This window comes from Bos mutus, chromosome 13 (assembly GCF_027580195.1).
Source record: "Bos mutus isolate GX-2022 chromosome 13, NWIPB_WYAK_1.1, whole genome shotgun sequence".
In the NCBI taxonomy this organism is placed as follows: Eukaryota; Metazoa; Chordata; class Mammalia; order Artiodactyla; family Bovidae; genus Bos; species Bos mutus.
The window spans coordinates 55,066,453-55,093,170 of record NC_091629.1 but is presented as its reverse complement, the minus strand read 5'-3'; the positions used below and the strand labels follow the sequence as shown (position 1 = coordinate 55,093,170).

General features: G+C 47.1%; 1 protein-coding gene across 7 annotated transcripts in view; it reads left to right on the top strand.

Moving 5' to 3' along the window:
- Positions 1-26,718, top strand: part of PTPRT (protein tyrosine phosphatase receptor type T) — a 1,153,310-nt gene that overhangs the window by 1,063,199 nt on the left and 63,393 nt on the right. For all 7 annotated transcript variants that reach the window (XM_070381763.1, XM_070381762.1, XM_070381758.1 and 4 more), the window contains one exon: positions 16,270-16,357. In XM_070381763.1, coding sequence (XP_070237864.1) covers positions 16,270-16,357 — 88 coding nt within the window. The remainder of the gene's footprint in view (positions 1-16,269; positions 16,358-26,718) is intronic.

Genomic DNA, 26,718 nt, shown 5'->3' with positions numbered 1-26,718 from the left:
CTTATTCTTAGAGATGGGCATATAAACTGACTAGTTCACTATTTAGTAAAATGGCACAATAGAAGCATCCTCAGAGCACTATCCAGTCCCATCACTTCATGGAAAATAGATGGGGAAACAATGAACACAGTGACAGACTTTATTTTCTTGGGCTCCAAAATCACTGCAGATGGTGACTGCAGCCATGAAATTAAAAGACGCTTGCTCCTTGGAAGAAAAGCTATGACAACCCTAGACAGCATATTAAAAAGCAGAGACATTTATTAATTGACAAAGGTCTGTCTAGTCAAAGCTATGGTTTTTCCAGTAGTCATGTATGGATGTGAGAGTTGGACCATAAAGAAAGCTAAGCACCATAGAATTGATGCTTTTGAACTGTGGTGTTGGAGAAGACTCTTGAGAGTCCCTTGGACTGCAAGGAGATCAAACCAGTCAATCCAAAAGGAAATCAGCCCTGAATATTCACTGAAAGGACTAATGGTAAAGCTGCAGCTTCAATCCTTTGGCCACCTGATGTGAAGAACTGACTCACTGGAAAAGACCCTGATGTGGGGAAAGATTGAAGGCAGGAGGAGAAGGGGATGGCAGAGGATGAGATAGTTGGATGGCATCACCAACTCGATGGACATGAGTTTGAGCAACCTCACAAAGAGTCACAAAGAGTCGGACATGACTGAGCGACTGAACTGAACGAAGTGCTATCAGAACCCGTGGGGGTGGCATGCATTGAGCCTAGCCTGAGAGGTTGGATGGCCAGTGGCTTTCTGGAAGACATGAAGTCTAAGTCAAAGCTGAAGAAGTAGGAGGGAGCATAGAAGGAGATGAGACTGGAATTGTTAACAGTAATGGGGTTGGGGAAAGGGGGTCTTGTCAGGCTGAGGAGTTTGAATTTTACTCCAGGAGTAATGGGGAGCTACTGAAAAAAGCAGGATTTTTTAAGTTGGATTCACATTTTGGATGCAACTCTTTGTCGCAGACCAGAGCAGGGGAACCAGAGACAAGTAGGCAGCTAGAACAGTAATTCAAGGAAAGTATGAAGTTGCCTGAACCAGGAGACTGGGCCCTGAGCCCAGTTAAGCCCACACACATTCTTTCATATAGAGCCATAAAATCATCTTGTTCTCTTGAGCATGTAAACTTGAATATATACTATATTTTAAGTTCAGTGACTTGAAATAATGCATGACTGGTCCTAAACTGAGAGTCAGAATGCCTAGGTTCAAGTCCTGTCTCTTTCATTAAGTATCTGGGTGACCTTGGGCCAATTACTCCTCCTCTCTAGGCCTCCCTTTTCATATTTATGCAATGAGAGTGCAGGCATTGGTCAAAGGGATCCAAAGAGTGCTCTGTCCGTGCAGGGTTGGAAGTCTCAGTAGGAACCAGTTGTCCAGGCAAGGTGGCTCCTCCATCCTACCCGTATCTCCACTAGACTTCACTCTCTGGGGCTCCCACCCTGCTAGTTGTGTCTCAAGCCTTAGCTGCCATGACTGACCAGGGGGCCTTGTGTTCCTAAGTACTCAAGGAGGCCTAAGGCAAATTAACTGCACTTCCCATACAGATCAGAAGCTTCCAACATTGACTGCATGTTAGAATTACCCAGGGAAGTTTTAAGAACACCAACACCCAGGCCATCTTTCAGACTAATTACATCAGAATCTCTGAAAGTGGGATCCAGGGATCAATATTTTCTAAGCTCTCCAGATGACTCTAATGTACTTTCAAGGTAGAGTCGCTGGTCTCAGGAGACCCATGGAGTCCCCAGCACTTGCCTTTCTTGTGCCCACAGACCCCTGCCCTCACCCGCAGAACTGACTGCTGGTGACGTTCGTTGCCTATGGAAGCATGTGGTGACCCCTCAGATCTACCCTGCTGTTGAAACACAGCCACATTAAAGTCAAGGGGCTTCTGCACATGATCTTGGATCTCAGAGTCTTCCTTCCTCCCCTTCCTATCACCCCCAGCCCAAATTCCCCCAGCTTCCCCCAGTTATAAAACAGAAACCCTAAGTGTACCATCAAATGTTAACAGATGTTGACTGGAGAGTTAGGTTTGTCTGTGAGTCCTAGAACCCCAGCCACCATCAGGGTCAGCTGAATATCAAGTTTGGGAAGGATGCTGGGAAAGAAGATGCGGTGACTTTGTGATGGAGAGAAGGAAGAGAATTGTGTTAATCCCTGTCCAATCCAGCCAGCCTGTTGTCATAATGAATAGAACAAGCCCAGTAGGGAAACCAGAAGGTATCTGGTTATTACAGCTCCATTAAGACTATTTAAGGCAACAAGGAACAGCTGTGAGGCATATGATACAGCCTAATGAAGAGCAAACATTTGTTCATCTTCCAGCTCTGGGCAGACACGCTGTGTGCGTGGCTTGTGTGGGGTGAAGCCAGTGGCCAGTGTTGCCATCTTTGTTAGTCGTCTGTGGGTGGTGTTGGGCGGGCAGCTTTGATGGAGTGTAACCATGGAGATGGATGCTTCAAATCACCCCCAGGTGCCCTCTGCTCTGCTCAGAGCCACCCAAGCAAAGACAGAGCCGACCTTCTGCTTCTACAACTTTTTTTTTCCTCCCTTCTCTTGGTAAGAGAGTCACAAAACATCCCACTGTAGGTAACCTCTGGGTTCTGGTCCAGCTCTTCAATTTGCAAATAAGTGATTCTTGGGTAAGGACACAGGGAATTAGTGGCAGAAGCCCAAATCATGAAAGGGAATACCATGCTTGTTCTCCAGCTCTGGAAACTCATAATGACCAAAATAGAAAGACCTGATTCCACCTGCTTATTTCAGTCCATGTTCCATGGATTAAAATAAGGAGAAAGTAGGCCATTTCCAGAGGTGTCCCAAACACATCATGTGGTTTCAGACTTGGAAGTTTTCCCTGTTAAGAAAGGGCTCATGTTCAAGAGACTATTAACTGAAACTTTTCCTTTGAGCTTATTTTTATTTTTCCACTTGGTATTCTGTTTACAACATAGCAAATAGATATTTTCTATTTAATTGGAACCCTCCCCAATCAAAGGAGCAATTTTGAGGTGCTACCATAGAAAACTATCTCAACTGAGAATCAAGCCCTGGTTCTCAATTTGCCCCTGACACGATGGGTAGACTTGTGTGAGACTCTTCCATCTCTGGGTCCATGTTTTATCTTCTGTGAAATGTTTATTATATATCATGGACTCCTGAAGCCTGATGATATATGCTTATGCTTCATTTGGCCAGAAACACTTATTGAGTACCTACTGAGTACCTTACACTGAGTAGAGTACTGGGGATAGTTAGAAAGATAAAAACAGTAAAGACCCTACTTTAAAGGAAGCACATGGTCTTACCACACCATGTAATTATATAAAAGAACTCTAGTTAGCATGCTTTGAGAAAGGGCAGTCCAGGGTGAAAGCAGGTTTTGTTGTTTAGTTTTGCTTTTTGTCAGTTATTTCTTCAAGAACAATTAGAAATTTTCTAAAAGATGAGACACTGAGTTGAAGAAAAGAAGAAGGCTGAGTTGAAAAAAAGTATGCATGACAAAGCAAACCACACATTTAGGGGCTCAGAAACATAAAGGGATTGAAATATTGCAAGTCACCTCTTACATGGGAAACAAAGATGCCTGTCTAGGAAATGATAAAACTCAAAATGAAACTAGTTGGGGAGATAAATAGGAAGTTTTCACAGTTTTCCTGAACAGAATTAACAAAAAAAAAAAAAAAAACAATTAACATACCCTTTGCCAGTCCACCCCTTAATTCTAGCTGACCTCAAGTTTAGGGGAGAGCTGTTGACCCAGAGACACCTCCCAAAAGCTCACATGTGAAGATGGAGAAAATGTGTGGACAGGGCCAACAGGTTATAGCTTGGGATGGGATTCAGGGGTCTCTGAGATCACAGACGCAGGGATGGGAGGAATAGAGGTATCCTAGTATGAGCTTTCCCAGCAAACCATAGGCCTCTTGGAGGTAAAGCCAGCATCTTGCTCTTCTCTCTTCTCTGAAACATCTGGAAAATAGTATAGTAATCAGTTCAGTTCAGTCACTCAGTCATGTCCAACTCCTTGCAACCCCATGACTCGCAGCACGCCAGGCCTCCCTGTCCATCACCAACTCCCAGAGTTCACTCAGACTCACATCCATCGAGTCAGTGATGCCATCCAGCCATCTCATCCTCTGTTGTCCCCTTCTCCTCCTGCCCCCTATCCCTCCCAGCATCAGAGTCTTTTCCAATGAGTCAACTCTTCGCATGAGGTGGCCAAAGTACTGGAGTTTCAGCTTCAGCATCATTCCTTCCAAAGAAATCCCAGGGCTGATCTCTTTCAGAATGGACTGGTTGGATCTCCTTGCAGTCCAAGGGACTCTCAAGAGTCTTCTCCAACACCACAATTCAAAAGCATCAATTCTTCAGTGCTCAGCCTTCTTCACATTCAGACTTTCACATCCATACATGACCACAGGAAAAACCATAGCCTTGAGTAGACAGACCTTTGTTGGCAAAGTAATGTCTCTGCTTTTAAATATGCTAGCTAGGTTGGTCATAACTTTCCTTTCAAGGAGTAAGTGTCTTTTAATTTCATGGCTGCAGTCACCATCTGCAGTGATTTTGGAACCCAAAAAAATAAAGTCTGACACTGTTTCCACTGTTTCCCCATCTATCTGCCATGAGGTGATGGGACCAAATGCCATGATCTTCATTTTCTAAATGTTGAGCTTTAAGCCAACTTTTTCACTCTCCACTTTCACTTTCATCAAGAGGCTTTTTAGTTCCTCTTCACTTTCTGCCATAAGGGTGGTGTCATCTGCATATCTGAGGTTATTGATATTTCTCCCAGCAATCTTGATTCCAGCTTGTGTTTCTTCCAGTCCAGCATTTCTCATGATGTACTCTGCATACAAGTTAAATAAGCAAGGTGACAATATACAGCCTTGACATACTCCTTTTCCTATTTGGAACCAGTCTGTTGTTCCATGTCCAGTTCTAACTGTTGCTTCCTGACCTGCATACAGATTTCTCAAGAGGCAGGTCAGGTGGTCTGGTATTCCCATCTCTTGAAGAACTTTCTACAGTTTCTTGTGATCCACACAGTCAAAGGCTTTGGTGTAGTCAATAAAGCAGAAATAGATGTTTTTCTGGAACTCTGTTGCTTTTTCCATGATCCAGCGGATGTTGCCAATTTGATCTCTGGTTCCTCTGCCTTTTCGAAAACCAGCTTGAACATCAGGAAGTTCACGGTTCACATATTGCTGAAGCCTGGCTTGGAGAATTTTGAGCATTACTTTACTAGCATGTGAGATGAGTGCATTTGTGCGGTAGTTTGAGCATTCTTTGGCATTGCCTTTCTTTGGGATGGGAATGAAAACTGACCTTTTCCAGTCCTGTGGCCACTGCTGAGTTTTCCAAATTTGCTGGCATATTGAGTGCAGCAGTTTCACAGCATCATCTTTAAGGATTTGAAATAGCTCAACTGGAATTCCATCACCTCCACTAGCTTTGTTCATAGTGATGCTTTCTAAGGCCCACTTGACTTCACATTCCAGAATGTCTGGCTCTAGATGAGTGATCATACCATCATGATTATCTGGGTCGTGAAGATCTTTTTTGTGCAGTTCTTCTGTGTATTCTTGCCACCTCTTCTTAATATCTTCTGCTTCTGTTAGGTCCATACCATTTCTGTCCTTTATTGAGCCCATTTTTGCATGAAATGTTCCCTTGGGTATCTCTAATTTTCTTGAAGAGATCTCTAGTCTTTCCCATTCTGTTGTTTTCCTCTATTTCTTTGTATTGATCGCTGAGTATAGTAATACCAAGTATTAATGTAATTGATTTGCAAAGTACTGGTGAAAACAATTTGTGAATAAGAATAGTTCCATCCAGAACTTCCCTGGTGGTCCGGTGGTTAAGAATCTGCCTGCCAATGTAGGGGACACAGGTTCCATTCCTGATCCATGAAGATCCCACATGCCACGAGGCAACTAAGCCTGTGCACTGAACTGCTGAGCCCACACTCTAGACCCACGAGCTGTACCTGCTGAGCTCGCGCACCCTGGACCCCATGCTCAGCCACATAAGAAGCCCAAGATGGCTGGATTGCATCACCAACTCAACAGACATGAGTTTGAGTAAACTCCGGGAGTTCGTGGTGGTCAGGGAGGCCTGGTGTGCTGCAGTCCATGGGGTCTCAAAGAGTCAGACACAGCTGAGCAGCTGAACTGAGCTGAACTGAACACCATAAGTAAAGAGTAGACCTCACTCACCTCAGCTAGAGGTACCCGCCATGCAGCAACAGAGACCAGCACAGCCAAAAAAAAATAATAATTTTTTTTTTTTAAGAAAAGAATAGTTCCATTCAGAAAGTTAAAAGGCAGTATTTCTTAAAGAAACTGACACAGAAAGACCCTTATATCCATGGGCTATCTCTGTAGGTGTGTAGAGTGTCCTTAGGGTCAATCTTCCCCAGGAATTTGCTGATTCCATCTACCTTCCTACCCAAAGCAGTGGTCCTTTTTATTTATATGTATGATTTTATTTATGTATTTGTGTGTGACTTTGCTGGGTCTTCCTTGCTGCGTGGGCTTTGCTCTAGTTGTAGAGAGCAGGGGCTCCTCTTCATTGTCATGCACAGGCTTCTTATCGCTGTGGCTTCTTTTGCTGCAGAACCCAGGTTCTAGGGCACCTGGGCTTCAGTTGTTTTGGTTCCCAGGTTCTAGAGCACAGGCTCAGTAGTTTTAGTACACAGGCTTAGTTTCTCTACGGCGTATGGGATCATCCCAGACCAGGGATCAAACCCATGTCTCCTGCACTGGCAGGCAGATTCTTTATGACCAAGCCACCAGGGAAGCCCCCAGAACAGCAGTTCTTAAACGGTGCTATGTGTCAGAACCACCTGGAATTAGTAAAGAACATTGAGACACTGGTTCACTGATGCGGGACAGGGTGCAGGCCTCTGCATGCTACCAAATTCTCTAGACTGTCTGGATCCCTACTAAAGTGTGAGAACCACTGACCTAAAATTTGTCGTTTAAAGGAAATCGTGTCACTTTTAATGGGGCCTTTTAAAGAGAGCTCTGTGACTCTCTATGCAGACACATGTTCAACTCTTCTGCTTGTTCCAAGCTTCTGTCACAGACAAATACCCCCATCTTGTTGCCATCTGATTTTCAACTCAGCATCTCCTGCCGAACTCATAAATTACCGTCTACTTAGTGACACGGCACACAATAATATTTGCTCTCCTGATGCCACTCTGAGCAGACGTCATTAGTCATCCTCCCCTGCCTTCTCTGTCCACATTTATAATCTCTGAGGTGTGCTCTTTTCAGCAGAGGAGGAGGCATTTGTTGAAAGCATGGCCTCTGCCAGGGCCACTGCTAACTCAAAGAGCACCTTAGAGTGAAATAGCAAAAAATACACCTGTCTCAAGATACTTGACTTTATCACCTTCCAGAAAATGTTCATAATATGTACAGAAATCTCTCATGCCTACCAGATGCATGGTGTTCACTTAGGTGTGATGATTTTGAGTTATGTACAACCTGTACAACCATCCATGATGTCTCTTGCCATCCATCAGCTAACCATGGTCTTCAGTAAACATGGGTATTTATCAAACTCTTGGACCACAGTTGAGACCAGACCTTAGGCTTCCAATGACTGATGAAACTCCTTCTCACTCCCTGAATATGTGTCTTGCCTGTACCTAGGGTGACCAACTTGTCCCAGTTTGTTTGGGGTGGTCCCTGGTTTTTTTTTTTTTTTTTGCTTTTATTTATTTTTTTCCAAACTTTTTATTTTGTGTTGGGGTATAGCCAATTAGCACTGTTGTGATGGTTTCAAGTGAACAGCGAAGGGACTCAGCCATCCATATACATGTATCCATTCTCCCCCAAATTCCTCTGCCATCCAGGCTGCCACATAACGCTGAGTAGAGTTCCACGTGCTGTACAACAGATCCTCATTGGTTATCCATTTTAAATATAGCAGTGTGCATGTGACCTCAGGATGGTCCCGGTTTTAAACAAAAGTCCTGCATCCTGGGAACCCCTTTCGTCTGAGGCAAACCAGGAAGGATGTTCAGGGAGCCCCCTGTCTTTGATCTGGTGACAATAAACTGTATGTTTCTGCTCAGTAGGAAGCAGGAGAATGAATTCTGGGAGTGAGCCCAGGAGGCTTGATAGCTTATCCTTGGGGCAGAAGAGTCTGAATACCTGTCATGTGCCAGCTACCTGTGAGCACTATCTCTGGTCGTCACCAATCATTGTAAAACTCCAGGGGTGTATTATGTTTAATTTATTAATACATGCTACAATATTTATTGGAGGGATGCAGTGTGTACAGTTCTATGAGTTTAAACAAATGCATGGAGTCATGTAAACACCCAAACAATCAGGATACAGAAGAGTTCCATCAGCAAAAGATTTACTTGCTGCCCCTGTGTAGTCAAGTCTTCCCCTCTGCCCCTCACCTGAAGGTTTCATTATTGACTTAACTGTCAGAAAAGTTCATTGAGATTTGGAGTGGTGAAATGATTGGCAGTAAAAATATGCAAACACTCTAGTCTGTCTGCCTTTTGCAAAGCTCTGCCTGTCCCTGTCTCATATGCTTGGCCAGAGATTTTTTTTTTTCACGCTATACATGAGGGAAAGACCCAGGTAAGATGGTTCCTCCTTGGTGAAGACTGTCCAGGGTCTTCCCTGCACCAGAAGAGTGGAATAATGGGGAGAGTCATGGGATCTCCTGCCCAGGGAAAACCTGGCAGGGTGGGCTCATCCTGGAGGAAGCAAGCCCTCAGCTGTGCCCTGGAACGTCAGCCAGGAACCGCCTGGTCAACAGTGCCTGGGCCTGGTTTTGCTGCATGCCAGGGCATATCATATCCAATTATCTCCAGGGATATAGCCAGGCTGAAGGGAGTAAGGCGGGCATCGTAGCTGTAACAGAATCTGCTAAGGTTAGTGGATGAACAGGTGAAAGGAATGGATCAGGGCACTCTCAGCTGTGGATCGGAGGTGAGCTGCTCTTGGAAGCCCTGTGTCCTGATGTCTTACTGCTGGGGGCCTAACTCAAGGAGGCTTGAGCAGAGTGTCCAAAGAAGGGTGGCAAGTTTCAGAAAAGACTTTCATATTTCAATAGGATCAAACCAATAGGTAGGAAGAGGAATCAGCCAGGCAAGCATGAGGGCCAATTCTCAGTTCTAACAGGAGATTGAAGTGTGAATGGGGGAGACCATGGTAGCTTACAGAGTGCTATGATACAGCAGAGTCGGGCAGTAGAAGCCTGAGACGTGTGGTCAGGGGATCTGAGCTCCCACTGGCTCCAGAAGACCTCAGCTCCATGACTGGGAGGGATGGTGGGTGGGTGGGTGGGTGGAATGCAACCAAAAGAAGAGTTGATCTGGGACAAGTAACAGGTGATAATCTTATCCTGCAGTCTATGAAGCCTGTCAAGAAGGATAAAGGGAGGGTTCAAGAGGCAAGTGCTCTTAGCCACTTGTCATGATACTGGTACTGGTTAGCCTCCCTATTAAAAAAAAAAAAAATGTCCAAAGTATCCCCTTTGACTTAAAATATCTTGTATCTTTGGCTGTGGTTCACAAGACCTCAACTGAGCAACACACCATCCTCATGATATGTCACTTACGTTCTCTCAACTCTGGAGAGCCTCCCTTCAATTTCCAGAACACACCAACCTCATTCCATCTCAGGGCCACTGTACCCACTGTCATTCTGGAACATTCTTCCCCCAGCTCTTGTCACGGCTGGCTTCTGCTTATCATCTATTTTTCAGCTCAACCGTGAGACCTACTGGAGTTGAACAATCTAGACCTAGAAACTGTGGGACATCTCAGGAAGAGGATGTCAGAAAGGACTTCTAGGACGTGGGCTGTGTTAGGCGATGTGGAGCTTTGTTCTACTGGACACCATCAGGAAGTGGTAGGATTGGGTACCTTAGTAAATCTTATTAGAAGGGGCACAAGCTTGAGGCTAAAGCTGAAATTGGCACAAGGAGCAGCAGTCACTCATAGGAGCCAGGATAGGGATGGGTTTTGGCATGGACAGTATTCCTGCCTTTGTTTATGTTAGAATAGGCTTCCTTGGTAGCTCAGATGGTAAAGAATCCACCTGTAGTACTGAAGACCTTGGTTCAATCCCCAAGTCAGGAAGATCCCCTGGAGAAGGGAGCGGTTACCCACTCCAGTATTCTTGCCTGGAGAATTCCATGGAGAGAGGAGCCTATTGGGCTACAATCCATGAGGTCAGAAAGAGTCGGACACGACTGAGCAACTAAGCATAACCACAGAGTGGTCGTGTTTTTGCCTTGCTCCATCTGGGTCTCAGAGTTGCCGTGTCTAATGTTGGCATTCAGGGAAATTATGTTCAGCAGGAAAGCACCAAGGTCCAGCTGGGAGTGCCAGGCCAGCTCCCAGAAGTCAGGGGCTGCGCTTTTCCTTCTCAAATGTCACTTTTTCAGAGTCCTGCCCGATTCAGCCAGCCTAACTTGGTCCCTTATCCTGAGTCACTGTCTATCCCAGGACTTTGTTTGCTGCCTTTGTAGCACTTGTCGTAAGTAAGAATTATCTTGTTTATTGTTTGCATCTTCATACAACTAGACAAAAAGCCCATGAGATCTCATCTGCCATGTCCATTTTTATTATTTCTGGGACCTAGCACGGTCCTGGTACTCAGATTGTCACCAGGAAAGAAAGGAAAGAAGAAGGGGTAAAGGGAAGGTGAGCTCACCTGATATGTATGCTTGGGTCAGTCATTTCCTGTTTCCGGACTTCACTGTGCTGATCTGAATCCTTTTGCTACAGCTGCCTCCAGAGAGGCAGGCATCCCCAAATGTACCTTGTAGGACTGAAAAAACCTGACCGCCTGAGAAAAGCAACACCAGAGGAGTTAGAAGCATTTCCACACTCAGGGAAAAGTGTAAAAATAGAGCTCAGCACTCTCAGGAGAAGTGGGTGAGAAAAGGAAAGTGGAGATTGATAATGGATGAATGTAATGAGATGGCAATTTTGGTTTCAAAAGAATGTGATTAGCTCCTAATGACTGCCACCATTCCCTGGTCAATCTACTGTAACTAGCCACTAATGCAAAAATAATGCCCCTCAGCTGGCTCACTTTGAAGATGGAGAGGAGTCTCCCTTTCATACTTTCACCCCCTCGTGTTTTTTCCCTTCCTAAGATTATCCCCTATTAGACTGTAGCTCCCTAAAAATGGAAATGGGTGTGTGATCAAAGTCTGCAATTTAAGGAGTCATAACCACTCCCTCCTGGGCAGCTCCTCGGTGTTTCCTCTCTGCCTTTGTCAACATCATCCCAGCCCCCGGGCCCACCCATTCTCCTTCATCCCCCACTCCCCACTCCCAGGGGGACACAGAGGCTCTCAGAGCTGTGCCAGCAGTCTCTGTGGTCTCTACGGAGAAGTGCCACTCAGCACAACTCATCAGGACCATTTAGGGTTTTTCAGAGGAGATCACCACACTGGGTTTATCCTGAAGAGCATGGCCTGGATAAGGACTTCCAAACTATGCCATCCCGGGCCCCAGGTGGACATACGCCTGTGTTCACCCAGGGGGTGGACGGGGACATTCAAACCTCTGCAGTGTCGCAGTGCAGAGGGAGCATGCGAGGGGCCCCATGGATCAGGGCAAAGGCAAGGGACATGGAAACAGGGTAAATGAAAAGCCCCAGTGGATCTGTCCAAAAGTGAAGCAAAAAGCTTTTATGTGTAGTGAGCTCTCCATCACTGAGGGCATCCAAATAGCAGATGTTAGGGATCACTTTATCAGCTGCCTGGAAGCCCATTGTAGGAAGGAGCACAGACAACTTATTTTAAAGGTCACCTCCAGTTCTCAGATTCCAGGATCTTTGCCTTCTGTCTGCACAGCATCCACCTCACCCACTATTTTTTTCATCTATCCATCCATTCATTTATTCAAAGGTGGTGATTCAAGCACATATGAAATACAAAGCATTGGTTTATGAAGATACCATCGTGAATAAGATGCTACCACTTATCTAGAGTAAGTTACCTAGATAAGATATTCAAATCATCAGATGTAAACAGTCCGTATAATAACAGAAGTAACTGACTAGCTGGGACACAGTGGCATGGTGGGAAGGTAAGCAAGGAAGGTTTCACAAAAGAGAAGGTGCTTGAACCGGGTTTGGAAGGATATGTAAGAGTTTTACCAGGCAGACTCAGGTGGGAGAAAGCTTCAAACAGAGGGAACAGCATGTGTCTAGTCAGTCTCACAAGTTTATAACACCTGAAATTGTGGCATTGTGTTTAGTTGCTAATCATTGATATATTGATTTAAGGGTAAGCAATGAGATTGGAGGGGCAGCCAGGGTGAAATCATTAAGGATCTTGTATTTAAGAGTTTGGAATTTATCCTGAAGACAGTGACAGGGGGAATAACTGGGTCCTATTCACAGTTTAGAAAGATTTCTCTGATTATACAAGAGAATGGATTGGAAGAGGCAAAACCAAGGCCAGAGAAGACTTGTGGGAAAGTGTTTCTCACTTTTGATAAATTTGGTACATTCACTATTGCAAGAATCATGGCCACACATTAGAATCGCTTGGGGAGTTTTAAATACTACTGGCATCTCTGTCCCTTAGACGCTAATTTAGTGGTCTGGGGTAGGGCCACAGCTTTGGGAGTTTTAAAGCTTCCACAGACAATTCTAATGTTCAGCCATTACGAAACCTTAAGCTAACTGTAACCTGAGCCCTGGCACATAATAGGTGGCCAGCAGATTTTTATTTTTCCAAAAAAAAAAAAATGAAAACATTCACAGGGTGCTCTTCTTGGTTTCACACCACTTTGGGTGGATGTAATTAATTAGATAAACACCAGGAAGTCCATTACTACGACTGAGACCAACACACCCAACCCCTACAAAGACCCAGGAATATAGAGGCCTGGCAAGTTGCCTGAAAGAGCTGGGATGAGAGGATAAGGCCAAGGCTGGAATCTGGCTTCTGAAGAGTTCCATGCAAAAGCAGGAACCATTTGCATTCTACAGGTGGCCTGTGCTGGTGATGACAGGGATGCAGGGTGATGGTCAATTACAATGAGGAGTAAGCAGAGGATGAAGAGAAGGAAAAGGAGACGCAAGTCCTCCACTTGCAGAATGAGCACACTCTTATCTCCCTAACACTTTTTTCACACGCAGATTTAGCGTAGAGCCTCGTGCCTGTTTGCTTCTCCAGGGTACAAGTCGAAGGGTTTCTGACACCCAGAGAACTACATTCTGATCAAGTAATAGCTGGGAAGGTGCCCTGTTATCCCAGTCTAAAACCCTGGGCAAAACTAAGTTGGAGAACATGGCTTAGCCCGGGCAAGCACCTGTCACCCCATCTCCATTCACTCTGGAATGGCTTGGTAACAGAATGAACACCCATTCTATCTACCCAGCCACCGCCTAGCTGAGGAACATGATCATGCTTCTAGAATAAAGCTCAGTAAACTACAGCCACAGGCTGAATCCAGCCCAGCACTTGTGTTTGTAAATCAGGTTTTAGTGGAACGCAGCCACGCCCCTGTGTCTGCACTGTGTCTACGACTGCGTTCACTTTCGCTCCACAACACCGGAGTTGAGTTTGAGTCGTTGGAACAGAGACTCCCTGACTTACCAATCCCATACCGCCTATTATCTGACCCGCTATAGAAAAAGCTTGCCAACTCCTGCACCACGAAAAGACCCACCTAGGCTGGCTTGAAATAGACATAGGAGACTGGAAGCGGAAAAGGGGGCATCCTGAATGGTCTGGACTTGGAAGAGATAGTGGTCCTGCCTGCCTGTAAAACATCGCCTGCTGAATGGCTGAATTTCTGACCAATCGGGTCACAGACTCCTCCTTGCTCAGAATGTAGACCTGGTAAGAAATAGGTAGGCACAGTGAATGCTGGTGTATTCAGATGGCTGGGAGCTCCTCTCTCCTGCCCTGCTGACAGGGAGCTGTGTAGGCTGAAGAGGTGACAAATCCAGTCTCAGAAGCAGTGCAGGGGCCAACCGAGCGGGACAGCTAACTTGTTCTTCCAGAGGCAGGAGAAGGGCAGTAATCAAGAGGTGGTCTGACATTCACGCTTCCGAAGCTGCTCCTGCTCCCTGAAACGTTCCTCTTTCTTCTCTGTGAAATAAGTGGCTGCTCCTTCCCCAGTGTTTCCATGATACTTGGCTGGTAACTCTGTTAAGTCACTTCACATGGTTCATTCCTTGTCTGTCTTCTCTCTCTCTCTTTCTCTTTTTAATTAATTAATTTATGTATTTATTTTTGTCTGCACTGGATCTTCATTGCTGCATGAGGGTTTTCTCTAGTTGCGGCAAGCAAGGGCTCCTTTCTGGTGGTGCTGCACGAGCTCCTCGTTGCCGCGGCATCTCTTGGTACAGGGCACACGCTCCAGAGCACAGGCTCAGTAGTTGTGGTATACAGGCTTAGCTGCCCTGTGGCATGTGGAATCTTCCCAGACCAGGGATAAAACCCATGTCCCTTATGTTGGCAGGGAGATTCTTAACCACTGGGCCACCAGGGATGTCGCTATTTTCTCTTAAACTGATGAGTCTCATCTCTTCCTTCCTTCTTACTCTGACCTTCTGTATCCAACTTCCTAGTCAGAATCTCAGGTTGGATGTTGACTAATCATCTCAAACTTGGCGGCTGCTGCCACTGTTCTTATTATTTTGAACATGTTCAGAAGCGAGTGCTAGGCATGGTTCTAAGTACTTTATATACCCAGAACACAACACTTAATTCCTGCTTCCCCATCTGTTTCTTCTCCATTGCCGTAAAAGATGTGACTCTCCACTCAGTTCTGCCAACCCACCGCCTGTAAGTCAGCCTTCACCTGTCTCTCTCCATCATAACCCATGTCTGAAGTAGACATGTTGGTGCCCTGCCTGCCTCCCTTCCACTCACTGGTCCCATGTATGCCTATCCAGTGCCCGCCTCCTGTGTCTTTATGCCTCAGGACTTTCTCAAGACAAAAAGCATATGCACACCTTGCCTACTGCGCATGACAGAAGCGCCAAGGGATTTCCTAAGAGCTGACCTCCACAGTGACTTACGGGAACCGGTGGATGAACACCCCAACTTCCTTCTCCCACTGGGAGGACAACTCTGAGGCAGGAGATGGGCCCATGAGATTAAGCCCAGTTGCAGTGGTTACTTGTTCATGGATCTACCCTCTATTGATTTTCTTCCCTTGATTGTCTGACTCTTCCCCCAGCTGCCCCACTGTGTTCCTTAGGCTTACCTCCCAAAGAAATCTCGTACTAGAATCCTTGTTTCTGAGTCTGCCTCTGGGGGAAACGAAAACCTGCAATATCCAACTGAACATCCTAAAATTAATCCCTTCTCACTGCATCCGCTGCTCAGCACTTTGGTCCAGGGTACCGTCATCTCTTGCCTGCACTATTGCAAAACCTTCCTAACTGATCTCCCTGGTTCCTCCCTGGGCCTCCTAGAGTCTGCGTTCCATACACGAGCCAGAATATGCTTTATGAAACAGCAGATCAGCTAACTTCCCTGCCCAAAACCCTCCAGTGGTTTCTCATCACACCCAGAATAGCACTCAGCTTGTTACCAGCAACCACAATGCCTCATGGAGCCTGAACTCGTCCTGCCGCTCCAGATGGCTTTCATCACTGCTTTCTCCACCTCATCCTTGACTTCGGTTACCACCTTTGCATCCGCTGTTCTCTCTGCCTGGACCACTCCCCACTTCTCTTGGCATTGCTGCATTTTTCATATCAGGAAGGAATTAGTTTAAATGTCACCTTCTCAGAGAAGCCATTCCAGACTGTGCAACCTGAAATAATTCTCATTCCCCCATCACTGAACCTCTACCCTGCTTTATTTTCTTCATAGCAGTTCTACTATTTAAAATTATATATGTTTTCTTGTTCCTTTGCTATGTCTCCCAGTCAACTGAAAGCTCAAAAGAGGCTCTATTTCTTTGTATTCTGAGTACCTACAATAGCGCCCTACACATATTAGGGATTCAGATACTCATCAAGTGAATGAATAAGCAAATGACTCTCCTCCTGGACCAGATTTGATCTCATCTCACACACAAAAGATATCAATAACATTTGAGTCAGCGAACAGGTGAATAAGTCAGCGGGGCCAAGTCTGTATTTTTCCCCAGGCCCCATCCAAGAGCATACAGGCTTTTACACTGCATGACCCATCACAGTGGGTCTCCCCACTGGCTCACCTATACCCAGATAAGGCTCCTACCTCAAGCCATTCTAATAACTCTGTCCTTTCTGTTTAGGCCTTACCAGAGGGACAGACAGCTTCGTGGGACACAGCTAAAGAGGACGAAAACCGCAACAAGAATCGATACGGCAACATCATATCCTGTAGGTGACCTTCTGGAAGGACCGCGGGCTTTGGGGATGTAGACTTAAGGAGGCCATCACTGTTATTTACCTGGAATTTGTTACCAGATAATCCTTGATGTTTCCAACTTCGGGTCCTCGTGCCAGGCATGGAGCTCTGGCTCAGACTCCCTGTCATCCCTGGGCTGGATGGCTGATCTAAGCCAGAGGCGTTGGGCAGGGAGCTAGCTCCAGGCACAGTGGATTCAGGAAACCTCTCAGGCTTGTGTCTCGTCTGGTGTTATCAACTCAAGAATTCTTCAGGTCAGGGAGGAAGCCCAGACGCAAGGGTGTTCCTAGCAGGCCCCCACTATGCAGAATCCCACCATGGCAGCAACGCTGGGTGGAGAGCAAGGTCTACCCTTGAGGGATGGGCTGAGAACCCCTCGGTGAGAGATGCTGCTACTCCAGGAAGGTAGAGTCCTAAGCAAGGACTGATGCTTAGAAGGAAACTCTGAGCCTAAGCCTGAGGGTTTGGGAAGCAGCCAGCTCAGGATTCAGAGGAGCCCAGGGCTACCCCGTTCACACAGAGGCAGGGCTTAGGGCATCATGACTCCCTCCAGACCCCACGGCTGCTGGGGACAGAGCTCAGTAGTAATGTGAGTACCTGCCACTCAAGGTCTATGTCGGTGCGGGCATTGCGTGACACTGAGCCTGCAGGAAGGAAACTGGTTTTGTGTGGACCTGGGGGAGGCCCGAAAGGACATTGCCTTCTGTTCAGCAGTGAGCTCTAGCTCACTGCTAGGAGGCACCCCGTCATAGTGCGTGATTTGATGAGGACAGTGGCACGGAGTAGCTCAAGCCCACAGAGTAGTTGAAGCCTTGGGCTTCTCTTCCAGCTATGGGGCCTTGGGCTGGTTACCTGACCTCTCTAAGCTTCAGTTTTCTTGCCTTTAAAACGAGGAGAAGAATAAAGATAGAATGGTTGGGGACCGGGGAAGGTACATAAAACCCTTGGCACGGTACCTGGCACCATTACTCCAGCCACAGAGTTACTCTCTCAGCGTCACTGATGAGCAGTGTGGATACACCAGCCCTTCTTATCATAAGCAAAACACACTGAACATCCACGTGGGGATGTGGAACAAGCTGGGTTGGGGCAGGGAGGCATGATCAGATGTCTGTTTTGGAAAGATCACCAGGGCAGCACTTTGGGAGGGTGCATGAGATTGGGGGAGGCTGGAGGCAGAGAGACCAGCGAGGAGGCTACTGCAATGGTCCTAGCAAGGGACAGTGAGCCCTTAACAGGGGCAGTGACGGTACTTGGATGGGACCCTGCTTGATATTCAGTGCTGGGAGGAGAGGGAGAGACAGGTATGATCAATGTTGTCCACAGCCTTCTATACAACAGAATACAGAGAACAAAGTTTCCTCATACAAAATGTGGAGCATATACTATGATTAGAACAGGAGTCTACAACAGCCCCTCTCCTATGGTGCAGCCAATCTGGACCTTCTGACATCTCATCAGTTGGGTAATAACCATCCCTTGGTCTCCATTCTCAGAGTAACCCAGTTCAGCCAAAAAAAAAAAAGAAAAGAAAAAAAAAATCCTGAATAACAAGTTATTTCTAGTACGGTTCAGTGTTTTGTTTTCTTTGACTGTCTAGACATTGCCTAAGAAAAAGCTGGGAGGAAGAAAGCATAAGATACAGGCAGCTTGTGAAGGAAGAAAGAGGCAGAAGTTTTAGCTTAGCTGTTTCCTGTGCTGATTCAGAAATCGACTGTGAATGGGAGCACTAATCAGAAAAGCATTTATAATTTGTCTCTTGGAAGAGAGTAAGGCAGACAGCAACATTTCCTGCAAATGAAGTGTTGGAAAGAGACGTTCAAGTGCTCAGGAATGTGTATTAAGACCTAAGATGTGTGATTCTCCTCTGAGCCAGGCCCTCTGCTGCCAGGGAGCTCATATGCTGGGCCCAGGTTCTGCTGGCTCTGACCGTTCTGTGCTCTAGTACAGTTCCATGTACAGCTCTAGTACACAGTATGTTCCATGCGTACTGTGCCTTAAAACATTTGGTCATTTGTGCATTCCTCCTACTAGATGGTGAGTTCAGATGGAGTCCACTGAATTATAGGCTGTAAGGCTTTGTGTGCTCACTCTAAGCCTCAGTCTTCTCTCTGTAAAATGGGTATAATAATGAAGTATTATAATGGAAAATAATGATAGAAAAAATTAATGACTAGAGCACAGTAAAGAGACCTGCCTCCCTGAGAGACAAGGGTATCCAGGTTAGGCCAGGTTTCTTTGGAAGGAATGATGCTAAAGCTGAAACTCCAGTACTTTGGCCACCTCATGCGAAGAGTTGACTCATTGGAAAAGACTCTGATGCTGGGGGGGATTGGGGGCAGGAGGAGAAAGGGATGACAGATGGCTGGATGGCATCACTGACTCGATGGACGTGAGTCTCAGTGAACTCCGGGAGTTGGTGATGGACAGGGAGGCCTGGCGTGCTGTGATTCATGGGGTCACAAAGAGTCGGACACGACTGAGCGACTGATCTGATCTGATCTGATCTGATGGTCCAAAGCCTCAGGGGCCAAGGTTGGGAAGTTTTGTATCTTTCCGGACCTCCTGGTGCTCACCCTCTGTGCTCAGCATGCTTGACCAAGCCATCATCTGCTCTCATTTGGCCTAAGCCTTCCTTCTTCCTGGTGGTTCCACATCTACTTTGGCCCCCAACCTTATGCCTCTCTCTAACAGAAGCCAGAGGGACCTCCTCAAAATACGAGTCAGATCACGTCCTTGTCCTGCAGAAAACCCTTCAGATGGCTCCCTTCAGTATTGAGCCCCGCATATCCAAAGGCCTCAGCCCTCTCTCCTCCTCATTTCTCACTCTCACTGTGGTGTTCTCTCCACCGCAGTCTCCTCAGTTAAGCCCCACTGCCCTTTATTCCGAACCTTGAACTTTCCCCACTCATCATGACACAGGGCCTTTGCACGTACTCTTTGCTCTATCAACATGCCCTTCTCTCCTCTCTTTGCTAAGTTCTCCTTGTTCTTCAGATCTTTGCTCAGGTGCCACTTCCTCGGGGAATTCTTCTGACCATTATAACTCAGCCAAAACCCCATTATTCACTCCAAGAACACAATGCATGTCTTCTCTTAATTCTCCGTGCTGTTGTGATTTGCGAGCACATGGATGGCCGTCTCTTGGCTGCCTGGTCTCCTCACTGGAACAGATGTCCTGGGATAGCAGGGCCAGAGCCATCTTGCACTTCTGTGGCCCCACACCTGACTTATGGCTGGTGCTCGGTAGACAGGACTGAATGTTGGAACTCACAGACTCCCTGCTGCTGCTGCTAAGTCATTTCAGTCGTGTCCGACTCTGTGCGACCCCATAGACGGCAGCCCACCGGCTCCCCTGTCCCTGGGATTCTCCAGACAAGAACGCTGGAGTGGGTTGCCATTTCCTTCTCCAATGCATGAAAGTGAAAGTGGAAGTGAAGTCGTGTCCGACTCTTTGCAACCCCATGGATTGCAGCCCACCAGGCTCCTCCGCCCACGGGATTTTCCAGGCAAGCGTACTGGAGTGGGGTGCCATTGCCTTCTCCAACAGACTCGCTATAAGACCCCAAAGGGCTTGAGCCATGGGTCTCTCCCTTCTGGCTCCCCTCTCCCCCGCTCAAAATAGAGAGCACCCAGAAAGGATGGATGGAGGAGGGCTGGATCCGGATGACTCTAGGAGCAGTGATATTCCAGCAATGAAGACATAATGAGCCTATGTGAAGAGGGTAGAGAGATGGGAGAAGGGAAGGAGAGAGCACACTCATGTCCCCTCCAGGATCCCACGTCTGAGAAGGCAGGATCCCAGGAGCAAGAACAACAGTGAAGGGGATTCACCTCCATGGAAAGGGGATAGAAGACGCTGGCAGCGTTCCGTCCACACCCACAGCCACGCTGCTTCCTTGTAATGAAGCCTATAACTCACACTCTCTTAATTGGGATCACACACCTGGTCTCAGGACTTAATGAAGCTCAGGTTCTTGATGTCTCATCAAAAAGAATTCAGGGAGAGACAAAGTGATAGGTAAAAAAGTGGATTTATTTAGAAACAAACACACTTCACAAAGTACGGGCCATCTCAGAAGGCAAAAGCGGTAGGAAAATATGGCGTGGTTAGTTTTAGTGGGCTGGATAATTTCATCGGCCAATGAGTAGGAGGATTATTCCAACTGTTTTGGGGGAGGGGCAGAGATTTCCAGGCATTGGGCCACCACCCACTTTTTGGTCTTTATGCCTGGCCTTGGAACTGTCATGGCACCTGTGCGTGTGTCATTTAGCTTGCTAGTGCATGACAGTGAGCATATACTGAGGCTCAGGGTCCAGTGGCTGCTGCTGCTAAGCCGCTTCAGTCGTGTCCAACTCTGTGTGACCCCATAGACGGCAGCCCACCAGGCTCCCCCGTCCCTAGGATTCTCCAGGCAAGAACACTGGAGTGGGTTGCCATTTCCTTAGAAAAGTGAAACTGAAGTCACTTAGTCGTGTCTGACTCTTCGCGACCCCATGGACTGCAGCCTACCAGGCTCCTCCATCCGTGGGATTTTGCAGGCAAGAGTACTGGAGTGGGGTGCCATTACAGCATATTAAAAAGCATAGACATTGTTTTACTGACAAAGGTCCGTATAGTGAAAGCTGTGGTTTTTCCATAGTTATGTATGGATATGACAGTTGGACCATAAGGAAAGCTGAGCACCAAAGGATTGATGCTTTTGAACCATGGTGTTGGAAAAGACTCTTGAGAGTCCCTTGGACTGCAGGGAGATCCAAGCAGTCAATCCTAAAGGAAATCAGTCCTGAATATTTATTGGAAGGACTGATGCTGAAGCTGAAACTCCAATACTTTGGCCACCTCATGCGAAGAGCTGACTCATTGGAAAAGACCCTGAGGCTGGGAAAGATTGAAGGCAGGAGGAGAAGGGGACGACAGAGGATGAGATGAGGGATGGCATCACTGATTCAATGGACATGAGTTTGAGCAATGTCTAGGAGTTGGTGAAGAACAGGGAAGCCTGGTGTGCTGCTGTCCATGGGGTCATAAAGAGTCGGACACGACTGAGCGACTGAGCTGAACTGAGGGTCTAGTGGAAAGCAGCTCATCTTGGACCTGTTTGGTGCTAATCAGTTTATATTACGGAGAAGGCAATGGCACCCCACTCCAGTACTCTTGCCTGGAAAATCCCATGGATGGAGGAGCCTGGAAGGCTGCAGTCCATGGGGTCGCTGAGGGTCGGACACGACTGAGCGACTTCCCTTTCACTTTTCACTTTCATGCATTGGGGAAGGAAATGGCAACCCACTCCAGTGTTCTTGCCTGGAGAATCCCAGGGATGGGGGAGCCTGGTGGGCTGCCATCTATGGGGTCACACAGAGTCGGACATGACTGAAGCGACTTAGCAGTAGCAGCAGCAGTTTATATTATGTCCTCAGGCTATGTTATTCTTTTAAAGGTAGTGCCCTGGCCCTTCCGCTCTAGTTTCAATAACACCACTGGCATCTAGGGATGCAGCTAGGGTGAGGTGGGCGACCTCCAGGATGTGACATTCTGGGGGCCGCTTGGCCTCAGGTGGCGACCTCCAGGATGTGACATTCTGGGGGCCGCTTGGCCTCAGCTGTTGACCCGGCACCTTCCTGACTCTGAGAGCAAGCACCTCTCTAAAGCGTGTGCCCTGGCGCCTCACTGGTCCCCACACACACTCACCTGGAGTGCTGCCCTGTTTGCATCTCTTTGCCTGAGGACTTTCTCCAAAGCTGAGGCAGGATGCTCTGTCCAGGCTCGAGACCATCTCTCCCTGGACCACAAATAGCCCAGCTCCTCACCTCCAACCCTGCTGGGGTGTATGGTCTTCACCTTTTTCCAGAGCTTCCATGGGGAGTGGGCTGCAGCTGCCCACAGTAGTAGTAGATTTGGAAACTCACCCTTCCTGGGCTCCTTCTTTTGGCTGTCTCACCCCCCCAACCCCCTACTCCCCCTGGTGTCCCCTTCCCTTCCTACATAAACTGCTTGCACAGGAATTCTCATCTTACATCTACTTTAGGGGAAGCCCAAACAGAGACAGAGGAAATTTAGACAGCTAGTGATACCACTTTGCTGGATTTGTGTGTATGTGTCCGTGTGTGTGTTAGTTGCTCAGTTGTGTCCGACTCTCTGTGGCCTCATGGACTATAGCTCACCAGTCTCCTCTGTCTGTGGGATTTCCCGGCCAAGAATACTGGAGTGGTATTTCTTCTCAGGGGATCTTCCCAACCCAGGGATTGAACACGGGTTTGCTGGGTTTAAAGAGAGTTGAATCTCCTTTGTAAAGTAAGTATCAGTAATTCTGCAGCAAAACTGTGGCTGGACGGGTCTGCACTCAGTCCTGAGAGGAGACAGTGCCAAGTAACCAGTGCATCCAAAAGCAGGGCAAGGCACAAAGAGGACCAAGAAAGAAAGAAAAAAGAAAAGCGTCCTGGAATTGAAATGAGAAAGGAAAAAGAGAAGCAGCCCGAAGGATTGGAAAGTGTTCCTGCCCTTGTATGTGTCCCTCCCGAAGGCAAAGTCTGCCCTGGCTTGATAAATAGAAATATTCTTGGCGCAAGAAGAGCACCGGGTATGATTAGCATCCCAAGGAACCCAGGGCTCTGGGAGGCTGGTGTGGAGGACAAAGGCCCAGGCCAGGAGGACAGAGAAGATGAAAGGAGGGGAGATGGAGGGAGGGTGCTGCCTGCAAATGAAACAATGCAAGAGAAACCTTGGCTAAATAAGCCCTTTCTTCCAAATGCTTCTGTTTAGAATTTAGTAATAGAGACAGTGGGGTTTCCAGGGAGTAGAAAGGAAAGAGAGTGAAAGGGAAGGAAATGAATGGGAGAAACAGAATAAAGGAGCACTTTGCTTTTAAGCAACCCCGGGGCACAGGCAGTGGACGAGGGGAAATTTCTAGAATACTGCAGCATTCCTCCTGTGCAAGTTGGAGAGGGCCCTTCTTGGCCTGTCAGGAAGGAGATTGCAGGAGGCGAGGAACTGATCCCAGGGGGCGCACATGTTATCAAATGAGGCTTCTCTTTTATCAAATGACAGGTTCTCCTGGACTCTGTTGGGGTCCCAGTAGAAAACTGATGGGACCTTCAAATAGGGTGATTTGAAGAGAACTTAATCAAGTGGTTTTTGTTGGTTTTTATTTTTCTCATGAAGATGTGAGCTAGCTATAGGCAGACTACAGGAATAGTGCAGTGCCCTGGGGCTAAATGCCACACCCGGGGCCACAGAAGACTCTGTAAGAAGTTCCCAGGACCCAGAGGAAGGCGACCTAGCTGAAGGCATAACCTTTTAGTGGCCTTGCAGGCAGCCTGTGGTGGCCCCAACAAAGAGCTGAAAGGAGAAGTGTCGATGCCTCCCAGGTATCGATTGATACCACCCCCCCAACTTCATCCAGTCTCTGCCTGTGCTTTCCAATAGCTAAACCAAGCCAGAGCCAGAGGACAAGGAAAGCTGTAGACAGAGTCCCGTTGTTCTCAAAGTGTGCTTCCTGGAGCAGCAGCACCTAAGAACTGTTTAGAAGGCTCATTTTTGCATCCCACTGCAGACCTGTCACAGCAGACATTCCAGGGGTGGCACCCAGCAATCTCACTTCTAAAGATATGTAGACCAGATGCGCTGGTGACACCCATACACTTCTCAAGGTTACGAACCTTTCATCTTATTTTCTTTTTTCTTTTGATGCATTAATATAATGTTATGTTAGTTTCAGGTGTACAACACAGTGATTCAGTTACTTTTTAGACTACATTCCATTTAAAGTTCTTATAAAATATTGGCTACCCCCATCTTGCTCCTCCCCCTTTCCTCTCCCTGCTGGTAAGCACTAGTTTATTCTGTACATCTGTGAGTCTGGTTCTGTTTTGTTACAATCATTTGTTTTATATTTTAGATTCCACAGATAAGTGATAATATACAGCATTTGTCTTTCTCTCTCTTTCTTCACTGAGCATGATGCCCCCCAGGTCATGCAAATGGCAAGATTCCATTCTTTTTTATGGCTGACTAATATTCCTCTGTGTGTGTGTGTGTGTGTGTGTGTGTGTGTGTGTGTGTACACCACATCTTCTTTATCCATTCATCTCTTGATGTACACTTGGGTCGCTGTCATATCTTGGGGTGCATATATCTTTTCAAATTAGTGTTTTCATTTTCTTTGGATATGTATACCCAGGAGTAGAATTGCTGGATCATCTGGTAGTTCTGTTTTTAGTTTCTTGAAGAATCCCCATACTGTTTTTCCACAGTGGCTGCACCAATGTACATTCCTACCAACAGTGTACAAGGGTTCCCTTTCCTCCACATCCTTGCCAATGTTTGTTATTTGTGGTCTTTTTGATGATGGCTCTTCTGACAGGTGTGAGGTGATACCTCATTGTGGTTTTAATTTGCATTTCCCTGATGATTCGCGATGCTGAGCATACAGACCTCTCATTCACAGAGATTAGCTCCCAGTTTAGAGAGGCAGGTGCAGAAGTCTGACTGGCAAACAAGAGATCTGGGATATTTTCTGAGACTTCTAACCCCCTAATTTAAACAAACCTCTAGGCTCAGGTGTAATGGAGTACCAGGTATGGGGTCCAGCAGACCTGGGTGCTAGTCTCAGTTCTGCCTTTGACTTCATGCATGACCTTCAACAAGGTCACTTCGTCTTTCTGACAGTGTCTTATCTTTCAGTGCAAAGAGGGAAAGCTAAGATGAATAATTGTTGACTCTGAAGCTGACTGTGTAGGCTTTTAAATCTAGATGAGACCAAGTCTAGCCTCTCTCAGTTCACAGGCAATAAGCAGCAGTCCAGAGATGTAGAACCCTTGCCCACAGTCACACAGAGGGTCTGAAGGACAGAGAGGACCAGAGCTCTGGGCTCTGGCTGCCCGGATGCCATGAGCTCCCTACCAAGGAGTCCCTCTGCACCTGGACACACCCGTGCTTTTAGGGGAAAATGTGTTGAGGTCTCTGACCTCAGGACAGATAGCAGACTGCATGAGCTCTTCAGAGAAGCCATTTTCACTTGTAGGGAGAGACTCAGGTTCAAAACAAACCCAAGGGCTTCGTCTCATAGCTTTCTCTCCTGATTTCTGGGTAGACTGAGCTGGATGTCAAAATGGGTGCTCCCAATTCCTTCTTCTCCTTTGCCATCTCTGAGGGTGGCTCCTGCCTGGGCCTTACAGAGAAACCTTGTGCAGCAACCCTCAGTGTCCTTTTTATCAGAGGCCTTGTTCCAGTCACTGTATCCCTCTCTGCCTGCTTGTGGGGCAGGTCAGGACTCCCAGGAAATTGGATGTCCCCGGAGCAGTTCTCAACGTATGACTGGTGGGGGATGGAATATAAGTTCCCCAGGCACCTCCCCGCTAAGGTGGAATTATCTTGGGGATGTGTGTTCACAGTCTCCCCTGGAGTTCCCTAACAGGAGTAAGCAAGCCCAACTGTCTTTGGTGATAACTTGCTTGATGACACACCCCTTATTGAATTCCTTTCTTTCTCCTTCCTTACTTTCTTTCTCCTTCCTTTCTTTCTTTCTCCATTTCACTTCCCATCCCCTTTCCAGTGTTTCCTGGGATCATCTCCTAGATCAAGTCTTTACACTCCATCTTTGTCTCCGATTCTGCTTCTAAAGTAATCTAGATCAGAAACCTCCCTTCCTTTCTTCAGAAGATCCCCTTCGTGGAGTGTAGGCTGGCCACTCTGCTTGGAATGAAGCCATAAAGTCATCAGTTAGGCCACTGTCCCTCTAACTTCTCTCGGTTCTCTGTTCATCGGTGCTTAAGCCCCCTGCAGAGCCCCAAAGGTTTCATCCATCAGAGCAGCTCCCCAAAGGGCCCTGCAGAAGGGAACAGTTAAGCCCCAGCCAACAGGGAACTGGCTGCCCTGGGAGGTGCACCGAATGCCAGGCTGTTTCCCTGTGGTACCCAGGCCACCTCTCTCCCCGATAATGGTAATTCAATCAAGATTGAATGTGGAGACCTTTAGCTTCAATGGGATACCCAGGCAGTCTCGGCACAATTACCTGCCTTCTCCCTCTCCATTCGTGCAAGATGATGGCATTAACATTTCCAGTGCTTCTAAGAAATGATTTTTCAGGTCCACAATTCATTGTAATGAGTCAGATCTCTTTTCTCTGAAAAATCGCACCTTTCCTTTACCTTCCTCAGTGCCCAGAAGACAGGGGAGAAAAGAACATCTTGTATCCAAGTGATAGTCCCTCCCCGGCCCCACCTCTCTGAAGTGATTCTCTCTTAAGTGGATATGACTTGAGAAGACTGATTTATTGGGTTACCTTTGATGATGGAGGAAGAGAGGAGGAGTTGTGGTTTGTTTAAGAGTTAG